The 22,540-nt window shown below is 34.9% G+C and overlaps 1 protein-coding gene across 17 annotated transcripts in view; it reads left to right on the top strand.

The window, feature by feature from the left end:
- Positions 1 to 4,798: 4,798 nt before the first annotated feature.
- Positions 4,799 to 22,540, top strand: part of lrrfip1b (leucine rich repeat (in FLII) interacting protein 1b) — a 34,067-nt gene continuing 16,325 nt past the window's right edge. For 6 of the 17 annotated variants that reach the window (XM_042758007.1, XM_042758004.1, XM_042758006.1 and 3 more), the window contains exons 1-5: positions 4,801 to 5,433; positions 19,163 to 19,249; positions 20,813 to 20,830; positions 21,115 to 21,162; positions 21,658 to 21,702. In XM_042758007.1, the coding sequence (XP_042613941.1) occupies positions 5,344 to 5,433; positions 19,163 to 19,249; positions 20,813 to 20,830; positions 21,115 to 21,162; positions 21,658 to 21,702 (288 nt within the window). In that variant the 5' untranslated portion in view covers positions 4,801 to 5,343. Of the gene's footprint in view, positions 5,434 to 19,162; positions 19,250 to 20,812; positions 20,831 to 21,114; positions 21,163 to 21,657; positions 21,703 to 22,540 lie in introns of all 17 variants that reach the window. The other 11 variants (XM_042758016.1, XM_042758010.1, XM_042758015.1 and 8 more) reach the window with 7 other exon arrangements.

Raw genomic sequence — 22,540 nt, 5'->3', positions numbered from 1 at the left:
TTTCCTTAGTGCATTGATAGTCTTTTTGGAGATACACTAAAGATGTCACTTTTTTAAGCTATAAATTTCAAATTATTTAATATCTAACACTTCTTGTACCCTTAGAAAATGCACTGTAAAACATCACTGGGTAACACTTTATTTTAAGGTGTCCTTGTTACACATGTTACATGTACATACTATTATAATAACAATAAGCCAAACCCAAATCCTAACCCTAAGTATATAGTAAGTACATGTAGTTACTCAGTATTTATAATTACTCAGTATTTATATTTACACTGTAACAAGAACACTTTAAAATAAAGTGTAACCCATGATTGTTTGTGGTGCTTTCGCTGCTTTAAGAAAATAAAAAAAGTATATATAATGAAATATAATATAATATATATAACTTAACTGATGATATTCAGAGAGTTAAATGACTTGGCAGAAGCTGATTGGTTCATGCTGCATATGCAGCCAATGAGCTTACTGCCTTGTATTTATATGGCTGGCTAATATTCATTAGAGGGATTCCTGCAGCGTGCTTTTCAGAGTTTCTCTGAAACCCTCCACCTTCCGCAGCTCCACCTGTATAGATCTGATATGGGTTATTTTATGCTATGTGCAGCAGCAGTATGTCTTAAGTACTCATGGCACCGTATGCATTGGTAGTAACAAGTTCCTGTACTTGCTTGCAGCAGCAACAATAATCTACAATTAAAGCAATAACCAGCAGCAGCAGCATAGCAGATCTATTCTGCCAAGACCAAATACATTAATATTGTCATATCCATCACCATGCTAAAATCTTCAGAGTTGTCATGATTAAATATATATATATATATATATATATATATATTTATATATATCTTACCTGGTCACCCAGTCTGTTCGTCTGTTGTCTAGTTTTAAACAACAGCGAGACCATCTCTTTTTTTATTTTTTTTTTCAGCAGGGTTTGTAGTCTTTTACTGAACATTAGCAGATGCATTATTTTAGATCATGCAACCCAATGTCTATTATGCATGAAGAAAGCGATCCATTCTCATAGAATCTCTCATTCAAGGCAGTTAAGTGGTGCAGTGAAAGGCAGCAGAAAAAGAAAAGGTCATTTCAGGCTCAACGTCATTACAATAAAGGGATAATTGTTGGGTGGTCGGTCCGTGTACGTTTTGATAGTTTGTTTTTCAATTTGAAATGAAATAAGCAGAAACGAGAAAATGGTCCCTTATTGGTTTTTTTGCTTTATCAAAAAAATTATATAAAAAAAAAATAAATAAATAAATACAAGATTTCGGCTCAAGTTTTCATTTTTTGGTTCATGGGTAGAAAACAAATAAACAACATAAAAAAAAAATAATTCCACATTTGGGCGGTCATGAGACGCCCCTTTCCACCAAAGCTGAACCTGTGATGCCATCAGTTGTTCTTCAGTTCTGTTCAACAAAATAATAGTCCTCTTAAATTGTAATAAAAGTATACAAGCACACCACTCCGCTGAGAATTCCACTGGCAGCAGTGTACGTTAAGGTATCCTGGTAGTGCACTAAAGTTGTCTGAACATGAGGGATCGTCCTATGAGGTCGTCAGGTGAGAGGTCATCATGTGGATCTTTTTATTTACGGCTAAATTATTGTTCATTAATTGTACTAATAGTTAGATTGGGCAGGCTTTCACAAAACGGAGTTTAATTAAAAAAAAAAAAAAAAATGCCTTGACAAAAGGGCACTTCGGCCATCGGGGGAAAAGGGGCAGGTGCTCAAGCACCCCCCACCACGTGCCTGCAGACCAGCAAACTTAAGCTTATTATGCTTTTGGAAACGCAGCCAGTTCCTAAGGGGACAAAACTTGATTCCCTTGCTGCATTCACATTCCGCTTGGGGTCAATTGTCAAGGATTGTGCTGCCCTCTAGACTGCAGGATGTATAATGAAGACTAATGCGTTTAATCTTATACAGCATGAACCTTGCAATTGTAGTTGCATGTATTTTATTCTCTCTGTAATTAAATGGACCAGACTTAAAATTATTATATTACAGGCCTAGTTAAAATTATGAGAATACATTATTTGAAATAAAGTCTTAAAACACAGCACATAAGACAATAACATTGATATTTTTGAGGTTCAAAAATAACACATACAGTCAGATATATAAACGGTCTATATAAAGTTTTAACCACATAGGGGCTGTTTTTACAACGGCCATGAAAATTATGACATGAAACGATGCACCAGTAGCAACATAAACTGTAGTTGTCTAATAAAGCCTCTTGATGGAGCTAATGCACCAGCCCAGACCACACTATGATACGTCCTTCCATCTAATCAAAAAGGAACAAGGTTCAATAGACAGACAGACAGACAGACAGATAGACAGATAGACAGATAGATAGATAGATAGATAGATAGATAGATAGATAGATAGATAGATAGATAGATAGATAGATAGATAGATAAAATGACACATGAATCTTATTTGCAAACTTGCCCTAATATGCAAGAAGACGGAAATAATTAAAGTCCAAAGGTCAGTTTTTGATTTGGTTGAATATGGTCATTTAATTGAAGAGGATGGTTTAATTTTATTTCTGGATTTCTATAAGGCCTTTGACATGGTGGAGCATTCTTTTATTTTTTCAAACTCTTAAACACTTTGGTTTTGGTTCTAAATTTATTAGTATTGTTGGAATGCTTTATAAAGACATAAACAGTTCTGTAGCTCTTACTCAAGGTACATGTCCAAGATTTGAGGTTAGAAGAGGCATCAGGCAAGGTTGTGGATGTTCTCCTTTATTATTTATTATGGTAGCAGAAATGTTGTCTATTTTACTTAAAATGGGAACCATATTAGGCATTGATTTTGAAGGTAATAATTTTATTGTCAGTCAATTTGCTGATGACACTACTCTTTTTTTAAGAAATGAACAGCAAATACCCCTAGCACTTCAGTTAATTAAGTTTTTTTTTCAGAAGCTTCAGGTTTAAAGCTAAATATGTCAAAATGTGAGTTATTGGCCATTCATGATCATCCTAATGTAACATTATACAATATCCCAGTGAAAAATGAAGTCAAATATTTAGGTATCTGGTTATCTAAGAGGATGGATAATTTAGAACATTTAAATTTTGATAAAACTTTGGATAATTGTAAATTAATAATGAATACTTGGCTGCAGAGAGACATAACAATTTTTGGAAGAATTTTATTGACAAAAGTAGAGAATCTTTCTAGATTCATCTATCCATGTTTCTCTTTATCAGTTTCTGCAAAAAAGGATAAAGGCAGTTAACAAATTAAACTTTGATTTTATATGGAAAATGAAAAGTCATTATATACGTAAAAGTGACATGATTAAAGATTATGAAGAAGGAGGTCTTAAAACGATTGACTTTGATATTATGAATGGGGTCATTAAACTTAGATGGTTGCAGGCTTTCATTAATGATAAGTCCTCTTTCTGGTTTGAGATTCCTACTATCGTATTTAATAAATGTGGTGGCATAAGTTTTCTGCTGCAATGTGACTTTGAACTTTCGAAACTCCCTGTAAAACTTTCTGCTTTCCATCAACAAGTATTATTATACTGGAAATTGATTTTCAAGCATAATTTTAGCCCTCATAATATGTCAATCTGGAACAACAGATGTATAACTGTGAACAGAAAATCTTTGTTTATTGATGAGTGGTGGCAGAAGGGCATATGGTCACTAACACATTTAGTGGACAATGTGGGAAATATACTAAGCCATGTTGCTTTTTGTGGTAAATACAATATAAGTTGCTCTTCTAAAATGTATGAAAAAATTATCAAGAATATTCCATTACAGATGCTTAAATTAGTAAGTGAACATCTGAAACATTCAAGGATAATACCTAAAGTACAAGAACTTATTATAGGAAATGTAAGCTTTGTTGACAGAAAATGTTCAAACAAATTCTTAAGAGACTGTTTAATACATCAATGTTTCCCAGGACCGGTATTAAGAAATTACATTTTTCGTCATTATGAGAAGAAAGAAGTGTGTAAAATTAGGACCAATTTTCTTTCATTTCCTGTTAATCCTAAATGTAAAGAGGTGCACTTTAAAATTCTGAATCATATATATCCAACAAAAGAATTTTTAAGAACGAGATTTAATGTTGGGGATTCAAATTTATGTCAAATATGTAAAGGTAGAGATAGAAACGGTTGAACACTTGTTTTTTCAATGCAGTTTGGTAAACAAATTTTGGAATGATGCATTGAGATGGATGCAACAAAGAATACCTGTAAGGTTGATACTGTCGTGGGAATTTATTAAATTTGGGCTATTAATAAAGGATAAAAGGTATCCTATGTAATTAATAATGTGTTGCTTTTGCTGAAATTTTATATACACAAATGTAAATTTTTCAAAATCCCTCCAAAATTAGTGGTTTTTAAGGAGGAGTTTAAAGTATATTTGGAGACCGTGAGAAGGATGAAAAGTCCTAAAGCAGTGTATTTGTACTCCTCATTGGAAGACTTTGATTTTATAAATTGAACATTGTCCAACTCCCCTACTTTATATATTTATTTGTTCATTTAATTTTATTTGTATTTTATTTAAATTTTTTCTTTTTCTTTTAGTTTTATTTTCACCTAGGCTTCAACTTTTCTTGCCTGCTGATTTGAATATGTATATTGTGTTGTAATATTTGTATGTACGCTCAGGTTTGATTGTAAATCTGAAACTTCGAATGACTTTTTTTGTTAAGGTTCAATAAATGTTAAAAAAAAAAAAAAAAAAAAAAAAAAAAAAAAAAAGTCCAAAGGTCAGGTCCCGCCCACAAGTCCCGCCCACTTTTCGCGCAGAGTCCAGCACATCAGACGTGTGGCGTTTGGGTTGCTGTAAATTCTCATCCGCGGGCCGCTCATCATCCTGGTTCGATTTGCCCTAGAAACAAATGCAGCTTTGGACCGATGACTTTATTCTTCATTTGCCCGTTTTGACGTACCGAACTAACGTAGGAAGGAATATTAAGGGATGACCGGCTATATTCTCAGGAATGCCTATGGTCTATCGTAGCCCACTCATGGCATATCAGCAAACTGTCATCTTCCATCCTATCCGTGATGTTTTGACATATCGATGTGTCGTTTGAATGTGCAACAGGCTCCCGCCATATATTCATGCGGTTTATGGAGAAGATGGGGCATCAAAGGGAGGATGTCCTAGTGCTCTACATATATTTGCTTGTAGTAGTTACAATATAACCATTTATTAATGTTGCTCACTTACGACCATGACACACTGAATGGTGCTCTTTGATCTGTACACAACTGGACAGCACTTCAATTTGGCGAGGTCATTGTAAGATTATAAGGGAATTTAAAATGGCAACGCAAATAACGGGAAGGAAAAGAATTCCCAACCGGGAGAAACTATCGGCGGAGGATGATGCTCTCAGTCAAATAGCTCGAGAGGTAAGACAGATGACCAACATTTCACGTGCTCCTATAGACGTAGCTCTATCATACTGCACAAAATGTCGCCCTTTTACTTCAAGTACTGGAGTATTTAAAATGTAAGTCTTAATGAATACTGAATAATGTAAGGGTTTTGGCGGTTGTGCTGTCCTCACTTCCCGTTTCCCGCATGCAGTAAGGAAAAATGAACACGAATATGATGACGCTCGTGTCCTTTAATAATGTGAATGGGAAACATTGTAGGCTACCCCTTCTCCTCCCAATTATTAAGCGCTCGTGACTGACAAAAACACATTATTCGTCGCAGTCTGAATTGTTGCTAGCATGGCTGAAAGACTTGTAGGATAGGCTAAATGTGGGGATAAACAAGCATTTGCTTCTGTACAAATAGCGTTAGTGCAGTTGCTGCATCCACACAGCGGCGTGACGTCACTAAGCAAAGATCAAACGAAAAAGCTGAGAGAATGTCCCAGACTGCTGACGTCAGAACCTGCTCTGATGCGGCACATCTCACCCAGTAAATGGCCCGAATAGCCTCGGGGATGTATTTTCAAACACACAGAGCTCAAATTGTGCTGATCACTTAAATACTCTGCCATATGTGATCCAGCATTGTCCTCCAATCTTTCGGTTTTCAGTTCTTAATGAAAAACACACACAGACAGCTAGGTTTCTTTTTGAAAGTATGGTGCATAGGGTTTAGTCATTCTTGCTATTTTTATTTATACTCATCTATTATTATTAAACAGCTGACTGATATTGTAATTGAAGTCATTTTATTTCTTATGTTTCAAAAGATGTTCCATATTAAGGGTAAAATGTTTGTTTAGTGCCACTAGTTCTTTGCAACAATATTCAGGTTTTCAGGTTCACTTAAAGACCTCTGTGACCGTTTGAATCAGCTGATCACACATGAAAAGCATTCCCTTACTGAAGAATACACACATGGAAATTTTTTATTATTTTATTATTATTATTATTATTTTTCACAATTTTTACCAACACACTTCTTTTTTTTCTGTTTGACCTTGACCTTATCTTGATGCTTGGTGCCCTTAATAGGTAAACTATTTGGGCGTGGTGTGGAAATGTATCTTGGAAATTTAGTCTCCAGCTCCAGCAAAGGGATGGAAAAAGTAATGATGCTTTGCATCATTTGCCCTCTGGTCCTTGTGTTCTTGTAAAACTCTGTACCCACCCACTATTAAACTCACCACCCCTCTTACAGGATGAATCAGTCCCTGAAGAGTAGAATAAACTCTACATCCTCTAATGTTTTCGTTTTTTTTTGTTCTGCATTCTCATGGAAACTTCACAATCAGCCATAATGGCAAAGTCAGAAAGAAATTGTTTGTAAAACAAAGCAATAGTTAGTTCAACCAAAAATAAAAATTTTGTTATTATTTTCTCATCTTTGTGACATTCCAAAGTCATATAACATGTATTCTTCTATTTAACACAGAAGGTGAGTTTTTGAAATATATACTGGGCACTCTTTTCATTATATTGAAAGCTCAACAAGCTCCACAAAATTACCATAAAAGTAATATTATGTTGTCCATACAATGTGTGAACTATTTTCCAAGAACAGGCAGAAATTTAAGTTCTCATTCATTGAAAATCATCATTACATCTGTCCTGCCTGTCTGATCCATGAACAACTGAATCAGTTATGTACTCTGATTCAAGCTTTTTGGCACAAAAATTATTTAAGATTGCACTAAAGTCTGATCTTTTCAGTGATTCACCTGATCCAGTTCACAAAACCTGAATGGTTCACAGAAATCCAAATAATTTGTTCACTATGATCTGTCCTGCATTATCCAAAAGCATTGTAAGCCTAAGAAAATTGTCGAGACCAATGGTGCCAGTGGTTCCTATGATCTGCTTAGGCTTATGATGCTTTCGGTTTTCCTGGACTCAATGATCCAGTCTCAACAACAATGACTTGAGACTGAGATTATCAGTGATTTGCATTTAAAAGCTCCTGTCCACAGTCAATATATTGATGACAAAAAGTATGTCATTTATAATGTCTTCTTTCGTGTTCCCAAAAGATAAAGTTCTACAGATTTGGAAATAATGTTTGGGTGACCTAATCTTTTAAACATATACCTAAACTTTGTATTTGGAGAAGCATAGTCACATAGCAACCTATTAGACAGCTCTTTTTAGCCATGAAGTCGGTGTGCAGTGTGATATTGAGTCATTAAGATGCTGGGCCAGTGAGACAGCTTACAAGGTTGATCTGTAATGAGTACTGTATAATCAACATCTCTGCCGGCTGAGCTGTTTTTATACACCGGGCATTACAGGAAAAGCATTACAGAACAACCAATTTTTGTAGGAACTTGACCACCTTTCTTTCCTCTGTTTGTTTGCAGCAGCAGTGGGGTTGGGGTGTACAAACCCGATTCCAAAAAAGTTGGGACACTGTACAAATTGTGAATAAAAACAGAATGCAATGATGTGGAAGTTTCAAATTTCAATATTTTATTCAGAATACAACATAGATGACATATCAAATGTTTAAACTGAGAAAATGTATCATTTTATGGGAAAAATAAGTTGATTTTAAATATTATAGCATCAACACATCTCAAAAAAGTTGGGACAAGGCCATGTTTACCACTGTGTGGCATCCCCTCTTCTTGTTATAACAGTCTGCAAAGGTCTGGGGACTGAGGAGACAAGTTGCTCAAGTTTAGGAATAGGAATGTTGTCCCATTCTTGTCTAATACAGGCTTCTAGTTGCTCAACTGTCTTAGGTCTTTTTTGTCACATCTTCCTCTTTATGATGCGCCAAATGTTTTCTATGGGTGAAAGATCTGGACTGCAGGCTGGCCATTTCAGTACCTGGCTCCTTCTTCTACGCAGCCATGATGTTGTAATTGATGCAGTATGTGGTCTGGCATTGTCATTTTGGAAAATGCAAGGTCTTCCCTGAAAGAGACGACGTCTGGATGGGAGCATATGTTGTTCTAGAACTTGGATATACCTTTCAGCATTGATGGTGCCTTTCCAGATGTGTAAGCTGCCCATGCCACATGCACTCATGCAACCCCATACCATCAGATATGCAGGCTTCTGAACTGAGCGCTGATAACAACTTGGGTTGTCCTTGTCCTCTTTAGGCCGGATGACATGGTGTCCCAGTTTTCCAAAAAGAACTTCAAATTTTGATTTGTCTGACCGCAGAACAGTTTTCCACTTTGCCACAGTCCATTTTAAATGAGCCTTGGCCCAGAGAAAACGCCTTCACTTCTGGATCATGTTTTGATATGGCTTCTTTTATGACCTGTAGAGTTTTAGCCGGCAACGGCGAATGGCACGGTGGATTGTGTTCACCGACAATGTTTTCTGGAAGTATTCCTGAGCCCATGTTGTGATTTCCATTACAGTAGCATTCCTGTATGTGATGCAGTGCCATCTAAGGGCCCAAAGATTACGGGCATCCAGTATGGTTTTCCTTTCTTGCACCTTACGCACAGAGATTGTTCCAGATTCTCTGAATCTTTGGATGATATTATGCACTGTAGATGATGATAACAAACTTTTTGCAATTTTTCCTTGAGAAACTCCTTTCTGATATTGCTCCACTCTTTTTCGCCGCAGCATTGGGGGAATTGGTGATCCTCTGCCCATCTTGACTTCTGAGAGACACTGCCACTCTGAGAGGCTCTTTTTATACCCAATCATGTTGCCAGTTGATCTAATAAGTTGCAAAATGGTCTTCCAGCTGTTCCTTATATGTACATTTAACTTTTCCGGCCTCTTATTGCTACCTGTCCCAACTTTTTTGGAATGTGTAGCTCTCATGAAATCCAAAATGAGCCAATATTTGGCATGACATTTCAAAATGTCTCACTTTCAACATTTGATATGTTATCTATATTCTATTGTGAATAAAATATAAGTTTATGAGATTTGTAAATTATTCCATTCCTTTTTTACTCACAATTTGTACAGTGTCCCAACTTTTTTGGAATCGGGTTTGTAGATTTTATTTCAATGTGATCAGAATGAAGCTTTAGTTTTTGCCATGACAGCTATGTGAAAGTCTTCCCATAGTCTTTCCCATGCATTTTATAATTAAAATATGTTTTTATTCATGTTTTTTTTATTAAGCTTAAGCACTGCTATAATGTGTTTATAGACTTTTTTTTTTTTGTTTTGTGTGTTTTGTCTGTTCTGTTTTTTTTTTGTTTTAATGTAGTGTTGTTTTTTTGTGTTTTTATCATATAAGTGTGTGTAATGGTACAAACTAGCATGGGGAGGATGGTTGACTCTAAGGTCCTTTATTGGGCCCAGGGGAGAGGGGTCCACCCATATTTGAGCCTTGTAAATTTTAGCAACACTTATTAAGCTACAATTATGCCTGTAGCTATTGCCTCAGTTCAACAATTCAGCCAGTGCTGAATCCAAACAAGAACAATGTGCACATACTTTCAAATTGTAACATTATCATAATAAGTTTAATATGTGCAGGGTGACGATGTATCAGCCAGTGTGCTATTGAGAAAAATAGAAACATTTGCTAAATTAGAACAAAAAAACATTGTGTAAAAATATTCAGGGAGGCCATTTCACCCCACTGCTGGGGTAAGAAAGCCCTCTAACTGGGGTAAGAAACCCCCCTCCTGAGTAAACTTTTATAGAATGTTTGAATTACTTATTATATAATATATATATATATATATATATATATATATATATATATATATATATATATATATATATATATATATATATATATATATATATATATATAATTTTTTTTTTTTTTTTTTAAGTGTCATTCATGTAGAATGTCATATTAACTATTCTATTTATAACCCCATACTGTACATTACAATAAGCTTATAAAAAATAATAATACTAGTAACAACATGCCACTTGAGGCCTTCTTTGCCAATTCTGGTGTGGCTACTTATCCTACTTATTTACTGCATCTTAGTTGCACAGAAGAAGAAATCACATCTCATGATCCAAATTTAACATCTACCTCAGTCACAGCATGTAGATTCCATTGGAACTTTGGACTTTGTTCACATTTGTCTGTTTTTCCACTTACTGCCCTTGTATTTTCCTGCTCCTGAGACAGGAAGCAGAAAGCCTTTAAGGCTGTACGTCTTAGGCTATATTCCAAATGGCGCTCTTGATATGGTCTTGCGGACCTAATATGGCTTGTGTGCTTTTGAGACCGTGGAACGTCCAGTTGGATATTTTAAGGATCTCAAGACAGCCCACTTAGCAGAAGCGCTGATGCAGGCTCCAGCAAACTTCTGACGGACAGTTGATGCGACATTACATCAGCAATGTGTGGATTTGGAGGTAGACCGCAAAGGTTTAGGATCACATTCGGGACCTTGTGAATATTTTTGAGTTATTGTTGCAGAAATGTTGGGTTTGTGGAGGAAAAGGTGTGGTTTTTGGCTCATTGGGGGAGGGAATTTAGCTGACCTAGTAGAAGAAGAGTATTTAGCCCCTGCTCCACTGCAGCAACAGATTGGCCAGCCACCACCCACTGACCTGCATCCTTTAAGCCTCTCCACAACATCCTGTGTTAATCGCCCCTCTAGGAGCCTCACTACTGTGCATCATTTTTGCCGCTTTCATCGAGACTCCACAGTCATCTGAAATGTATTCCCTTTCAGGGCTACTGATGACAGTTTAACAGAGAAAGACCTCCAGTGTGAAGTGCCAGGAATGCAGATGCAGTTTTAGTCATGCAGGGTCATACAGTAAATCAGTCAATGGGAGTCAAAGCTGATGTTGTAGGCCATTGAGTGCTGTCACATTGGGTGGTTTTGAATTTGATTGCGCGGGGAAAAATTGATTTGGTTGGGTGGACAAAATTTGGGCTGGTTTGGGGTCAGTTTGGTGTTTTTCAAACATGTAAATTGTATAGGCTAATTGGTTAACAAACAAAACCCAGTAGTGCATGTACTGCATCCAGTCAGTATTCATGACATTACCTAACATACAGTACACACCCACTGCAGATTCGGCTGATGCTGATGTTGCCTGCCACTCTTCTGTCAGATGTGATGATTCATGAGTTGACAGGTTTTTAGCAAGATAAGGGATCAGATTTTGAATGTATAGCTGTATATTCAAGTGATCACAATGCCAAAGTGGCCTAAATATAAGTTACATGGTAAATCAGAGCAATAATTTAATTAAAATCAAAACTGAATATGGGACTGTGCCAAGATCTGTGTTATGTTCTGTGTTATGGGGGGTTGTTGCAGTAAGCCTGCGATTAAGTTGCTGGGTAGACTGAGGTGAGGAGCAGGCAGGAAGTGATGCATAATGGCAGATTAGTCTGGAGCTACTCTCCATGACCGTCTAATCTCTTGCACTGTCACCTGGAAAACAAAAACAACTCGTTCCCTATAACTGTGTATTACATTTACACAGAATCACTGTCAAACCAGTTTATGTGACCACATCGTTTAAGGATAGTTTATTTGCTAACTGTTATTTTAGTGTCTGATTTACCAACATAATTATGCAAATCATGTACTGCCACAAATAAACTGTAGAGCTGAATGAAAATTGCTCAGTGCAATTTCCCATTTTGCAGGCCAGTTCTGAGTGCTTAGTTGCAAAGGAACTTGACAACTGGGATCCAGGCACCTTAGTAAGTTCTTTAAAATGCTAAAAGTGTGCACAATTAATGCATTTCTAGATAAACGTACTCATCTCTAACAATAATCAGTAGACAATTAAAAAAATAATAATAATAATTCATTTTAAAATATTTACTGGCTGCTTTCCACATATGCAATAATAGGTTTAATAACATGACACTTGTTTTTACTGTTCATTCATTCAAAAATGTTTAATACAATTCATTCAAACTGTGACTTGAATTCAGTTCTTCTGCAATGAGCTTGTCTTTAATTTCTGAAAAAAAAATATATATATATGCATTGCATTGAAGAAAAAAAAATGCATTGAAAGAATACCATTTTTGAAAAGAAAACCGTTAAGAAGTTTGCCAAATTAATCTTTATTATTATTTCTTATAAACATATTTTAACATATTTAATATTTGAAAAACTTTTATCAGCTAATTCAGCTTAATCAAAGTCATGTAGTATAATGTGGTGCAATAATGTGGTGCATTATTAAATCTTAAATGTTTTTTTCTGAAATACCACACACAAAATAGTTTATTAATTTGCTCCGGTTTTTTTTTTTATTATTTTTATTTTTTTATCTGCTTGCATTTTCCTTGCAAATTTCACTTACAGTATTGCAATCTGTACTGGTGACTCAGTCCATTTTCAGTCCACGCAAACGTGTACACACATTTGTGATCTGGGTGTAGTGTAAGTCAGCATACTTGATATTCAAATTAACCCCTCCGCAAGACTGTGGAGGAGGAGGAACACTTTTGTTGTTTGTTCCATCAGTCCCTATGCAAAGTTCATTTGGCAGTCTTGCTCCAAGCCACATATGCTAAATATGGCTGTGAGGTGCAGGCTTGTTTGCTTTGGAGCCTAACGCTATGTGTGCTCATGGTCTCCAAAGACACCAAGAGTGTAAGTTAAAATGTGCTGGGCCTGAACCACAACTGCCTACTTCATTTCTGCCATGTGGACTGCATATCAAACTGACTCAGTGTTGCCGTGCTAGGAGTTCTCTACAAATAGATTAAGAGTGTATCAAGGCTTTGTGATTTTGTTATTGGATTGCCTAATTGAAAGAGAGTCTATTCTGAGCTAGACTGCCCGGGAGAGGATTGTGAGGTAAAGTTAATTCACATGGGGTTGCCAAAGCATGAGTTTGATCTCAGATATTCATTAGTTACACTGCGGCAATTTGAATCGTCTCTCCCTTCTTGGACCTCTGTGAAAGGTTGGAAGAGATTTGCACATGCAAACATATGCACAAACGTAAAGTAAAGTCTGAAAATCTTACAATTTATGCCAAGTCCAGACTCTTCTTAAATGCAAGTTGATAAATGATTATTCCTTAATCTATGAAGATTAAATCCTTCCTAATACTGTTTATGTGGTATGTTGGATTATGACAGACATCTTGCTTCACACAACAAAATATGATAAGCAACAAAGTATCTGTTGTAGAATCACAGCTCCACAAATCATTTTCAAGGTAAAATAATTTTTTTACCAGATTGTTTGATATAATTGATTATCCTGAATATATTTGTGCCATAAAAATATAGCTGTTTTCAAACAACAAAAAAAGTGTCATCTTACAATTTTCATTTAGAATAAACTGGAGAATGACTCGGTTCAGGGAGGGGAGTCAGTTAAACTAACTCAGTAATGGTTCTGAATGATTCACTTACTGTGCGAGTTTAATTCAAACTGCTCACTTACTAGTGAGTGTTTAATTTAAAAAAAAAATCAGTTATTAAGAATCACTTGACCTTGAATCAAAGACAAAAGCACCTGCTTTTCTCACTTTACAGATTGTAATACACTAATATATAAATAAATGAACTTTTACATGTGGATGCACACATACACATACAAAATTCCCACACAGAAATTTCCTATACAGAAATACAATGAAGAGTAATTTTATGGAAGATTATTAATAACTGTCTTATATTTAAATATATTTCAAGTTTTATCTATTCCTGTGGTAGCAAAGTTTAATTTTCAGCAGCCATTACTCCAATCTTCATTCTAAATCATTCTAATGTGCTGATATGAAACATTTCTTATTATTATCAATGTTGATTTTTTTTCAGCATTATTTTTTTATTTGAAACAGATTTTCTTTGTATTAATGTCTTTACTGCCACTTTTGATCAATGTGATGCATCCTTGCTGAAAAAAGTATTCTTTAAAACTTCTTTAATACCCCAAACTTTTGAATGGTAGTGTACTGTATGTACTATAGCACTGAACTGTCCCTTTGCTCTTATGTGAGTTCGCAGAGTTGATCTCTTTCCTGGCGCAGAAAGAATCTAATTCCTTATGGTTCCATAGAGAGGCCTGTGGGGTCCTGACACAGCTGAGGAGGAAAGCAACATCTGTCAGATTCTGCCACGCTCTTGCTTAATCTAGGACAGGCACTCTGTCTTCTCCTCACAGAACCTCAAATCCGTCTAATAGCAGTGACTTGTAGCCTGTTTTTACAGAGCAGTGTTTAATGAAACCAGAAACTAAACATTAAAGCTCAAAATGTAGCTTCCCCAGTGAGGGAATCTGGGCAATGAAGAAAACACAGATTTCACTGACTGCTTTCTTTTTTCTTTTTAGTAGAGTATGTCTGAGAACAGATTTAGTGCAGTAGAAATCACTCATGTATGACAGCTGCTACAATCAGTGAAGCCAAAGCCTTTCATAATTAAAGAAGCTGAATATTGCATTAGCAGTAATAATGTTATTTCTCTGCAGTTTAGTTCTACACTAACACACAAAACCAACAACAAGCACTGGTCTAAAGTGGAGAATGTACACAAGTCTGGGATGACTGATAAGGCACTAGTTTATCGCATACACATGTGTCTCATGCTGAATCACTGATCAAAGGGTTTTGACCTGTGGAGTCCACTGGCATGTGGATGTGTTTAGACTAACTATTCTTTATTGGTGCTGTATTTCAGCAGACAATCTGGCATGGGAACTTTTGGATTTACATTTCTCAGGCTGTGGTTGGGATCTCTTGTTTCTTCTATTGACTAGCTGGGTTATTCATTTTCTGATAATTTTCTTTTACAAAATATTCTCATAATAATCATAGTGTCACCTGGATTATTAACATGATTTTACTATATTACAACCAAAAATGTATAGCAAAATTGGATAAAAAAAATAAAAAAATTAGTGGTCTATATTTGACATTTTTTATTATAATCATAGGCTGATAGGGTTTTTCGTTTGGCAAATGTGTCTGTCTCACGACTCACGATCTGTCAGTTTAGTTTTCATTGTTGTGGACTCTTAGTTTGCTTGTCATTATTTCCTATTGTCTTTGTTCACATTCCCGCCATTTGTTTGTTACCATGGATATTTATTTAATCATCACAGCTGTTCATATTGGAGTTTGTTATATATCTAAGTTCCTTTGTTTCATCAGTTCTTTGTCGGTTGTTGTTTGTGTATGGTACACACTGTTAGATGTGTTTGGGTCATTTTATCTTTATTTAAACATTAAACACCTTTGTGTTGGAAATTTTGGACCTGTCTTCATCTTTGGACTTTTAGAATCTTTTAGACTTTTATTTTGATAGTGCTAAGAAGGCCAATGCCTAAATGTTTTAGCATTCTCCATCTTCATTAGTTTACTGTCTCAGTTTTACAGTTATATCTAATAAATTATTAGACAGAACTGTTAAACAAAGAAAGTAAATGGTATATGAATGTAGAATTACGGAGCCCCACACATGGTATGCAGGAAAAAAATAGTAGGCTAAATCGTGTGCACGATTTACCATTTCGTTCCCTCGATTTATAAGTTGTGCGCATGATTAACTAATTCGTTCTCTCGATTTGCTAAATCATGCACAAGATTGTTAAATCAAGGGAAAAAAATAGTAAATTGTGCACACGATTTACCTAAATGAGGGAACGAATTAGTAAATTGTGTGCACGGTTTAGTAAATCGAGGGAACGAATTAGCAAAAATAAGGAACGAAATAGTAAACGTGTGCTCGTTTTAGTACATTGAGGGAACAAATTAGTAAATCGTGCGCACGATTTCTTTATTTTTTCTTGAATGTCTTGTGCGAGGCTCCGTATAGAATAGCATTTGCTTTTCTATTATTAATAATAAAAATGCAAACACTATAATACTTAATCATTTACCATCAGCATTCAGCAAATATGCATTTATATAATTTAAACAATTTAATTTGAATATCTAATAAACGATTCACAAACCATGCAAACTTTCCAACTGGTCGATCAGTGAATTGTGCATTTGTAGACTACATAAAAAACGTGCATAATGGTTGGTTTGTGCAAATTGGATACAGACAGGAAAGTTCAGATGTCACTGGACACGCACAATCATCACACTTTACATTTTGATTTCAAAGTATGCTGTGCTATATACTGTTGGCTGATATGTTGTATTCATGTCATATTCACTCAGCATTTAAAATTAGCGCTACCTTGTCTTTATATGGTAGCTCTCACACCTTGGCAATAAAATCGTGTGAAAATTGATTTACTCACCAGCCTGTGTATATATATATATATATATATATATATATATATATATATATATATTATATATATATATATATATATACAAATTTAAATGATTTAATTGAAAACAACCCACATCAGAGGACTTCAGTATTAATATTACTGTAGTATTGTTGCATGGATTTTCTCGTTGCTAGGCAGTCTGTTTTGTACATTGTAATAATTTTTTTTTTTTTTTTGGGGGGGAACATAATATACAGGTTAAATTATACAATTTGTAGTTTAACTATGTTTCTCTGTTAATTCCATTTTCTGTTGTTCTGATAGTCTGTGATAGTAGCATGTGGGAGTTGCTCTGCTGCGCAATGTGAACACTCCAGCTCTCTGCTCGCTGTTGACAGGCCAGTGGACGTGGTTGGCAGGATCTAGGGCAGAGGCTTGTCTGAAGCCCCTTAATCAATGAGCTGTGACTTGTTCAGACAAAAGAACCAGAGCAGCTTTCTAACAGTGTTTGTGTCTCTTGGCAAGCTTGTTATTCTGACTAGTGTGTCAGAGACTTAGCCAGAATTCACACAGCGTATTACACATGCTGTCTGTATGGATGTGCAGAGGAACTACAGACAGCAAAAGTCAAACTCATTTTAGGTCAGATTAGAAAACGTTTACTTTTTTATTTGTTTTAATAATTATTATTATTACAAATGTAACATACTAATATAATAATTAGATGTTTTTTTTCCCCTCAAATAATCACACTGGTCTTATCTTAAACACCTCCTGCTTTAGACCAATAGCACGTTTTTTTAGACTAGTCTCAAACAATTCATAATATATGATATAATAACTATATAGTGTACTAGTTTACTCTAGTAGAGTATAAAATGCTCAACATATTAGTCTTTTTTTAACATTATTACTATTACTTTTTGTAATGAGCAATAGATTGAAAACACTACCCCCTAGTGAGTCATAAATTATGACAGTTTCCATAGCAAAAAAAAAAAAAAAAAAAAGGTTAACAACATACCTCTGGTTGAGTATATTGCAGAGGAATACTTTAAACAACAAACTCAATAAAATCTATGGAAGCATATTGCATTCAAAATTGGAAGTCCAAATGATAATATAATGTTAATAATGCTTTTTGTGCAGATTGAACACTTTGAATTTGAGTTGCTTTTCTTTAGAAATGGAAAATAAGACTTTTAATTTTGTAAACCTATAAGTACTTGTTGTATAAAGATATTTCAAATGTTATTTAGAGATTTTTGTTAGTGTTCTGTTTTCTGCTCATATATATATATATATATATATATATATATATATATATATATATATATATATATATATATATATATACATGTTTGTATACATGTATATGTTTGGATTGGAGTTTGTTTGAGGTAAATATGTCATCGAACACTAACCCATGCATAATAACACTATTTATACAGATTTGTACACTATCTTTAAAGCTATTATGTAATTAAGATGGTGTTTATTTTATGCCAGTTGAGGGGAAAAACAGTGTAGTAAATAAAGTAATATTTTTTTTTTTTTTTTTTTTTTTTAAAGCCCAATTTTAAATTTACATTTCAGACAAAGAACAAAGAGACCAATATTGAAAGAAAATATAATCCAGGCACACATTAAATATGAGTTCAGTTTCAATCAAACACCATAGAAGCTATGAAGACAAGCCTATGTTGTGTTTCATTTCATTGTGATATTAGAAAAATTGCAATGTTTGATTTTAAGGGAATTTTTTTTTTTTATTTTATTTTTTTTCACAAACAAAAAGAACCACAGCTGTAGATAATAAAAAACTGTTAATGTCATTTTGATGATGATAGATAGTAAGCCTTAACAATGTTGTATGTCATTTTGGTTGCTGAGCAGCTTTTTTTTCTGTTATGCTTTGGGTTTCACATGTTGACCGAAAATGGCAGCTTGGAGGCAGTGAAGGAGCTATTCCTTCCTGGCACTGTTTGTGTTTGTGTGTGTGTATGCTTAACTGGTGACCTTAGTTCACTATCGTGGTTGTGTTTACACATTACTATATTAAAATCTATTAAAAATTGTTTTTATGGTTATATAATTATACTTTCTCTGGACCGTTATGTTTTTTTTTTTTTTTTTTTCTTTGTCAAAACATTTTCTTGATAGGGAGAACAATCATTTCTAATGGCTCTTAATCTTCTAATGTTGCTTCTGATCAGTGCTGATTTCCATGGGCCTTCCACCCCCTCACAACTGGCATTCATCTGCAGTTGAAGTCAATGATGAGATTAAAACTACATTATAATGGTTTAATCAATGAAAGCCTGTGAATATCTTAATTTGATTACATTCCAAGAACTCTCCTCAACTTCAGTTTTAGCTTTTGCTGTGCATAGAGCTCAAGCAGAAATGGTTTCTCTCTTTCATACTCTGTAGCCTTTCTCACTCACACTGGTAAATAAAGTCCTGATTTTCATATGTATTGAATAGAAATGCAAGTCATTTTGTACATTTACGTTTTATGTGCATTTTTCTCTATTTGACAGTTCTGACTCTAAATCTCTCTCTATATGTCTTTCTATCAGGCAGAAGCAAGACTGGCAGCTAAACGGGCAGCCCGGGCAGAAGCTCGCGAAATCCGAATGAAGGAATTGGAGAGGCAACAGAAAGAGGTCAGGAGATTATCTGTTTGGCAGACTGTTACAGTTCTACTGTTTATTCTTAGGATATAGGAAATACCTACATAAGATGATAACTATTTCACAATGGCACAACATGTAGCTCATGCTTATTTAAGCAATATCATACAAGCAAGAGTGCAATTACTAAATACCAAATATTTTGTATCATTCAATAATACTAAATAATTGTGTTACTGAATAATACTCAATATCTTGTGATTTGGGCTGTGTTGATATTCAGAGCAACAGCACTATTGCTTGTGTGATATTGCTTAAATAAACACTTACCTTATAATGTTCCAGTATAACAGCTCAAGAAACAAGAAGTTAATATTGACTAACTTACAATATTGTAAAAATAGTAAAAAACAATATTGCCAGTTTTGTCTCTTTTTGCTCTGCCATTGAAAAAACTCCCAAATGAAGCCAAAGCAGACTCAACCATTGCATCTCTCATTTAGCACAAACTTGCAACAAATAGTTGCATTTCGTTCCCAAAAGTGTTTTTGAACAAGTCAGATTACTGAATGATTCAATCAGTCACTCACCAGGAATGAGAACCGCTGACCTATAAAGATGTGTTCATTTTCTTTAATTCTCATAAACCACCTCAGGATTCAAGTACAATACCACTCTAACAATTGAACTGGAGCAGAAACATAGTTATTTATGATTTAAATTTTAACCATCTAAACCAGTCTTGAAGTGCATGAGTTGTGTGAAGCAGAGAAAAGAGTGTATAAATATTCCTGTGTTTTATATAAAGGTTGTGTGTGTGTGTGTGTGTGTGTGTGTGTGTGTGTGTGTGTGTGTGTGTGTGTGTGTGTGTGTGTGTGTGTGTGTGTGTTCTGGTATTTAGCTTAGTAAATAGCTACTCTGTAATACTAAAAATGTGATACGTATGCAGTGCTGAGTACGGCTTATAAGATCAGTGAATATTATCACTTTTCACATACATTGGATGTATATTCTTTATTTAGTAATTATGTCATCGTGTAACTTGTTTGGTTTTTTGAGAGTATCGTATTTTAGAATAGCTGATTTGATGATACATGTAATGCAATAGTGAAAGTATTAGGTGTTGTCATTTATAATGTGCACTGCTATTGATGCACTACTAAAGATCGGGGTCAGTAAGATTTTTTTAATTGAAAGAAGTATTACAACCTAAAATAACTGCTTTCTATTTGGATATATTTTAAAATGTAATTTATTCCTGCAATAACAAAGCTGAATTTTCAGCAGCCATTAGTCAAATCAAGTCACCTTTGTTTATGTAGCGCTTAGATAGTCTCAAAGCAGCTTTACAGTGTTAAATGGGAAAATCATGTTTAAAAGCATCATGTAAGGCTTTTGAGGGTGTTTTTGCTTCTGTAAATGGTGCAGGTTATAAAAATAAAAAGATATTTTAACTGTTAAATTTATATATTTTTTTTTATATCTATCCTGATTTATTTACAAATGACCTTTATAATCTTCTTCAAGCTCTTTATATCTTTCTCTTCATGTCTCACTTTCTTTCTCTTCATCCTGGTCTCCCTGCTGTTTAATTAGATATATCAAGCGCAAAAGGTAAGATCTGTCCCTCCATACTCTTAATTTCTAGCATTCCTCAATTTGGTAAGTAAAAATACAATCTGCAGTATTTTGCACTATTTTACATTTATGCAACAAGGAATTTTATGAACATCAGTTCACAAAAATATAACCAAAACTTGAAGAACAAAAAACAGGACCAGTCCCACATTCAACCCATGTTTTCTTTCACACCTGTTTTTAATATCCTCCTATACTTTCATCATACTTTCATAACCCTTCTTCATTTGATCCTCTTGCTCTCCTCCTCTCTGCACCAGAAATACTATGGGCTGGACAGCAAATGGGGCCATATTGAAAAGTGGATGGTATGACCTGTTATTATACCACACTGCTGCATGCAGTAGACCACCAAAGATAGATTTCGCATTAGAAAATTCACTCAGCACAGGTCCCCAGTGCAGTTTATCATACCTTAACTATCGCAATGTCCTTCGGAGAATGAAATGTGATTGGTTGATGTTGCATGTTTCTTAGGCAGTCTGTGTCTGATCCTCATTTCACAGGCTTTACTGGAGCAGTGGGGGGCAGGAGGCCCATCTGACATGTTAGGGCTTAGAAGAGGTGGTCAAAACATACAACAGGATTATAGGGTGGTCGAGTGACCCACATCTTAAAGCACTCAACCTTCTCCTCCCACCCCTCCAGACACCCTGTCTGAACCCTGTAATAAACCATGATATGACAGACAGCGTAATCTCTCAGTGCATGCTTTGTTCAGTTTTTGCAGTGTTTGATAATCATGTGACCTTTTGACCTAAAACTTCCTATTTTCTGTCCTCTTTTCACGCACTGCTTTTCAGGAGGACAGTGAGCGGTATTCCCGCCACTCTCGGAAACATGCCTCGGTCTGTATCTCTCCTTCTGATTTTCATCCTTCTATTTTATTCACTTTTTTTATTTTACAGTATATTATCCTCTTGCTTTCTACTCTCCTGTGTGCTATAAAATTTAATTTACCCCTCAGTTATTGCTTTTCTAACTTTTCTTTCTTCAGTCCCTTTCCCTTCCAATTTTTCCTCATTCTGTCCTCTTGACCTTCCCTCTCTTCCTACAGATTTGTTCAGTTTTGTAGTGTGCTGTATAGACCTCATATGTACATCACCCAAAAATGAAAATCACCTTACTCACCTTGATTATGTCCAAAAAAAAAAAAAGATTTCCATACGATTACAATGAACTAGGGCTGTTTGATTCTGAAATTTTTGGATTTAACTCTGTAATCAGTTCCTCAATGTTGTTTTAGATTTCTCTTTCTTTCTTTCTTTCTTTCTTTCTTTCTTTCTTTCTTTCTTTCTTTCTTTCTTTCTTTCTTTCTTTCTTTCTTTCTTTCTTTCTTTCTTTCTTTCTTTCTTTCTTTTTTAAGATAGGAAGAACATGTTCTACTAATCTTAATATAATGATATGAAGACATATTTCCTTTTAAACATCCCTAATATTAACTGATTATCAGCATCTATAATCTCTTCATGTAGTGCGGAACAGCGCTCAAAACCTTCCATTATGGACAACAGAACAAGTTTGTTTATCTTAAGCATTTTCACAAATGGGGACATCTCTAAAAGAAGGTTTTGTCAGATTTGTCTCACTAAATTTGTTCACAGAATTGTCCACAATATGTGGTAGGTACACACACACACACACACACACACACACACACACACACACACACACACACACACACAC

This window comes from Cyprinus carpio, chromosome A6, assembly GCF_018340385.1.
Source record: "Cyprinus carpio isolate SPL01 chromosome A6, ASM1834038v1, whole genome shotgun sequence".
Taxonomy (NCBI): domain Eukaryota; kingdom Metazoa; phylum Chordata; class Actinopteri; order Cypriniformes; family Cyprinidae; genus Cyprinus; species Cyprinus carpio.
The sequence above is the reverse complement of the archived record's forward strand: the minus strand, read 5'-3'. Positions and strand labels throughout refer to the sequence as shown.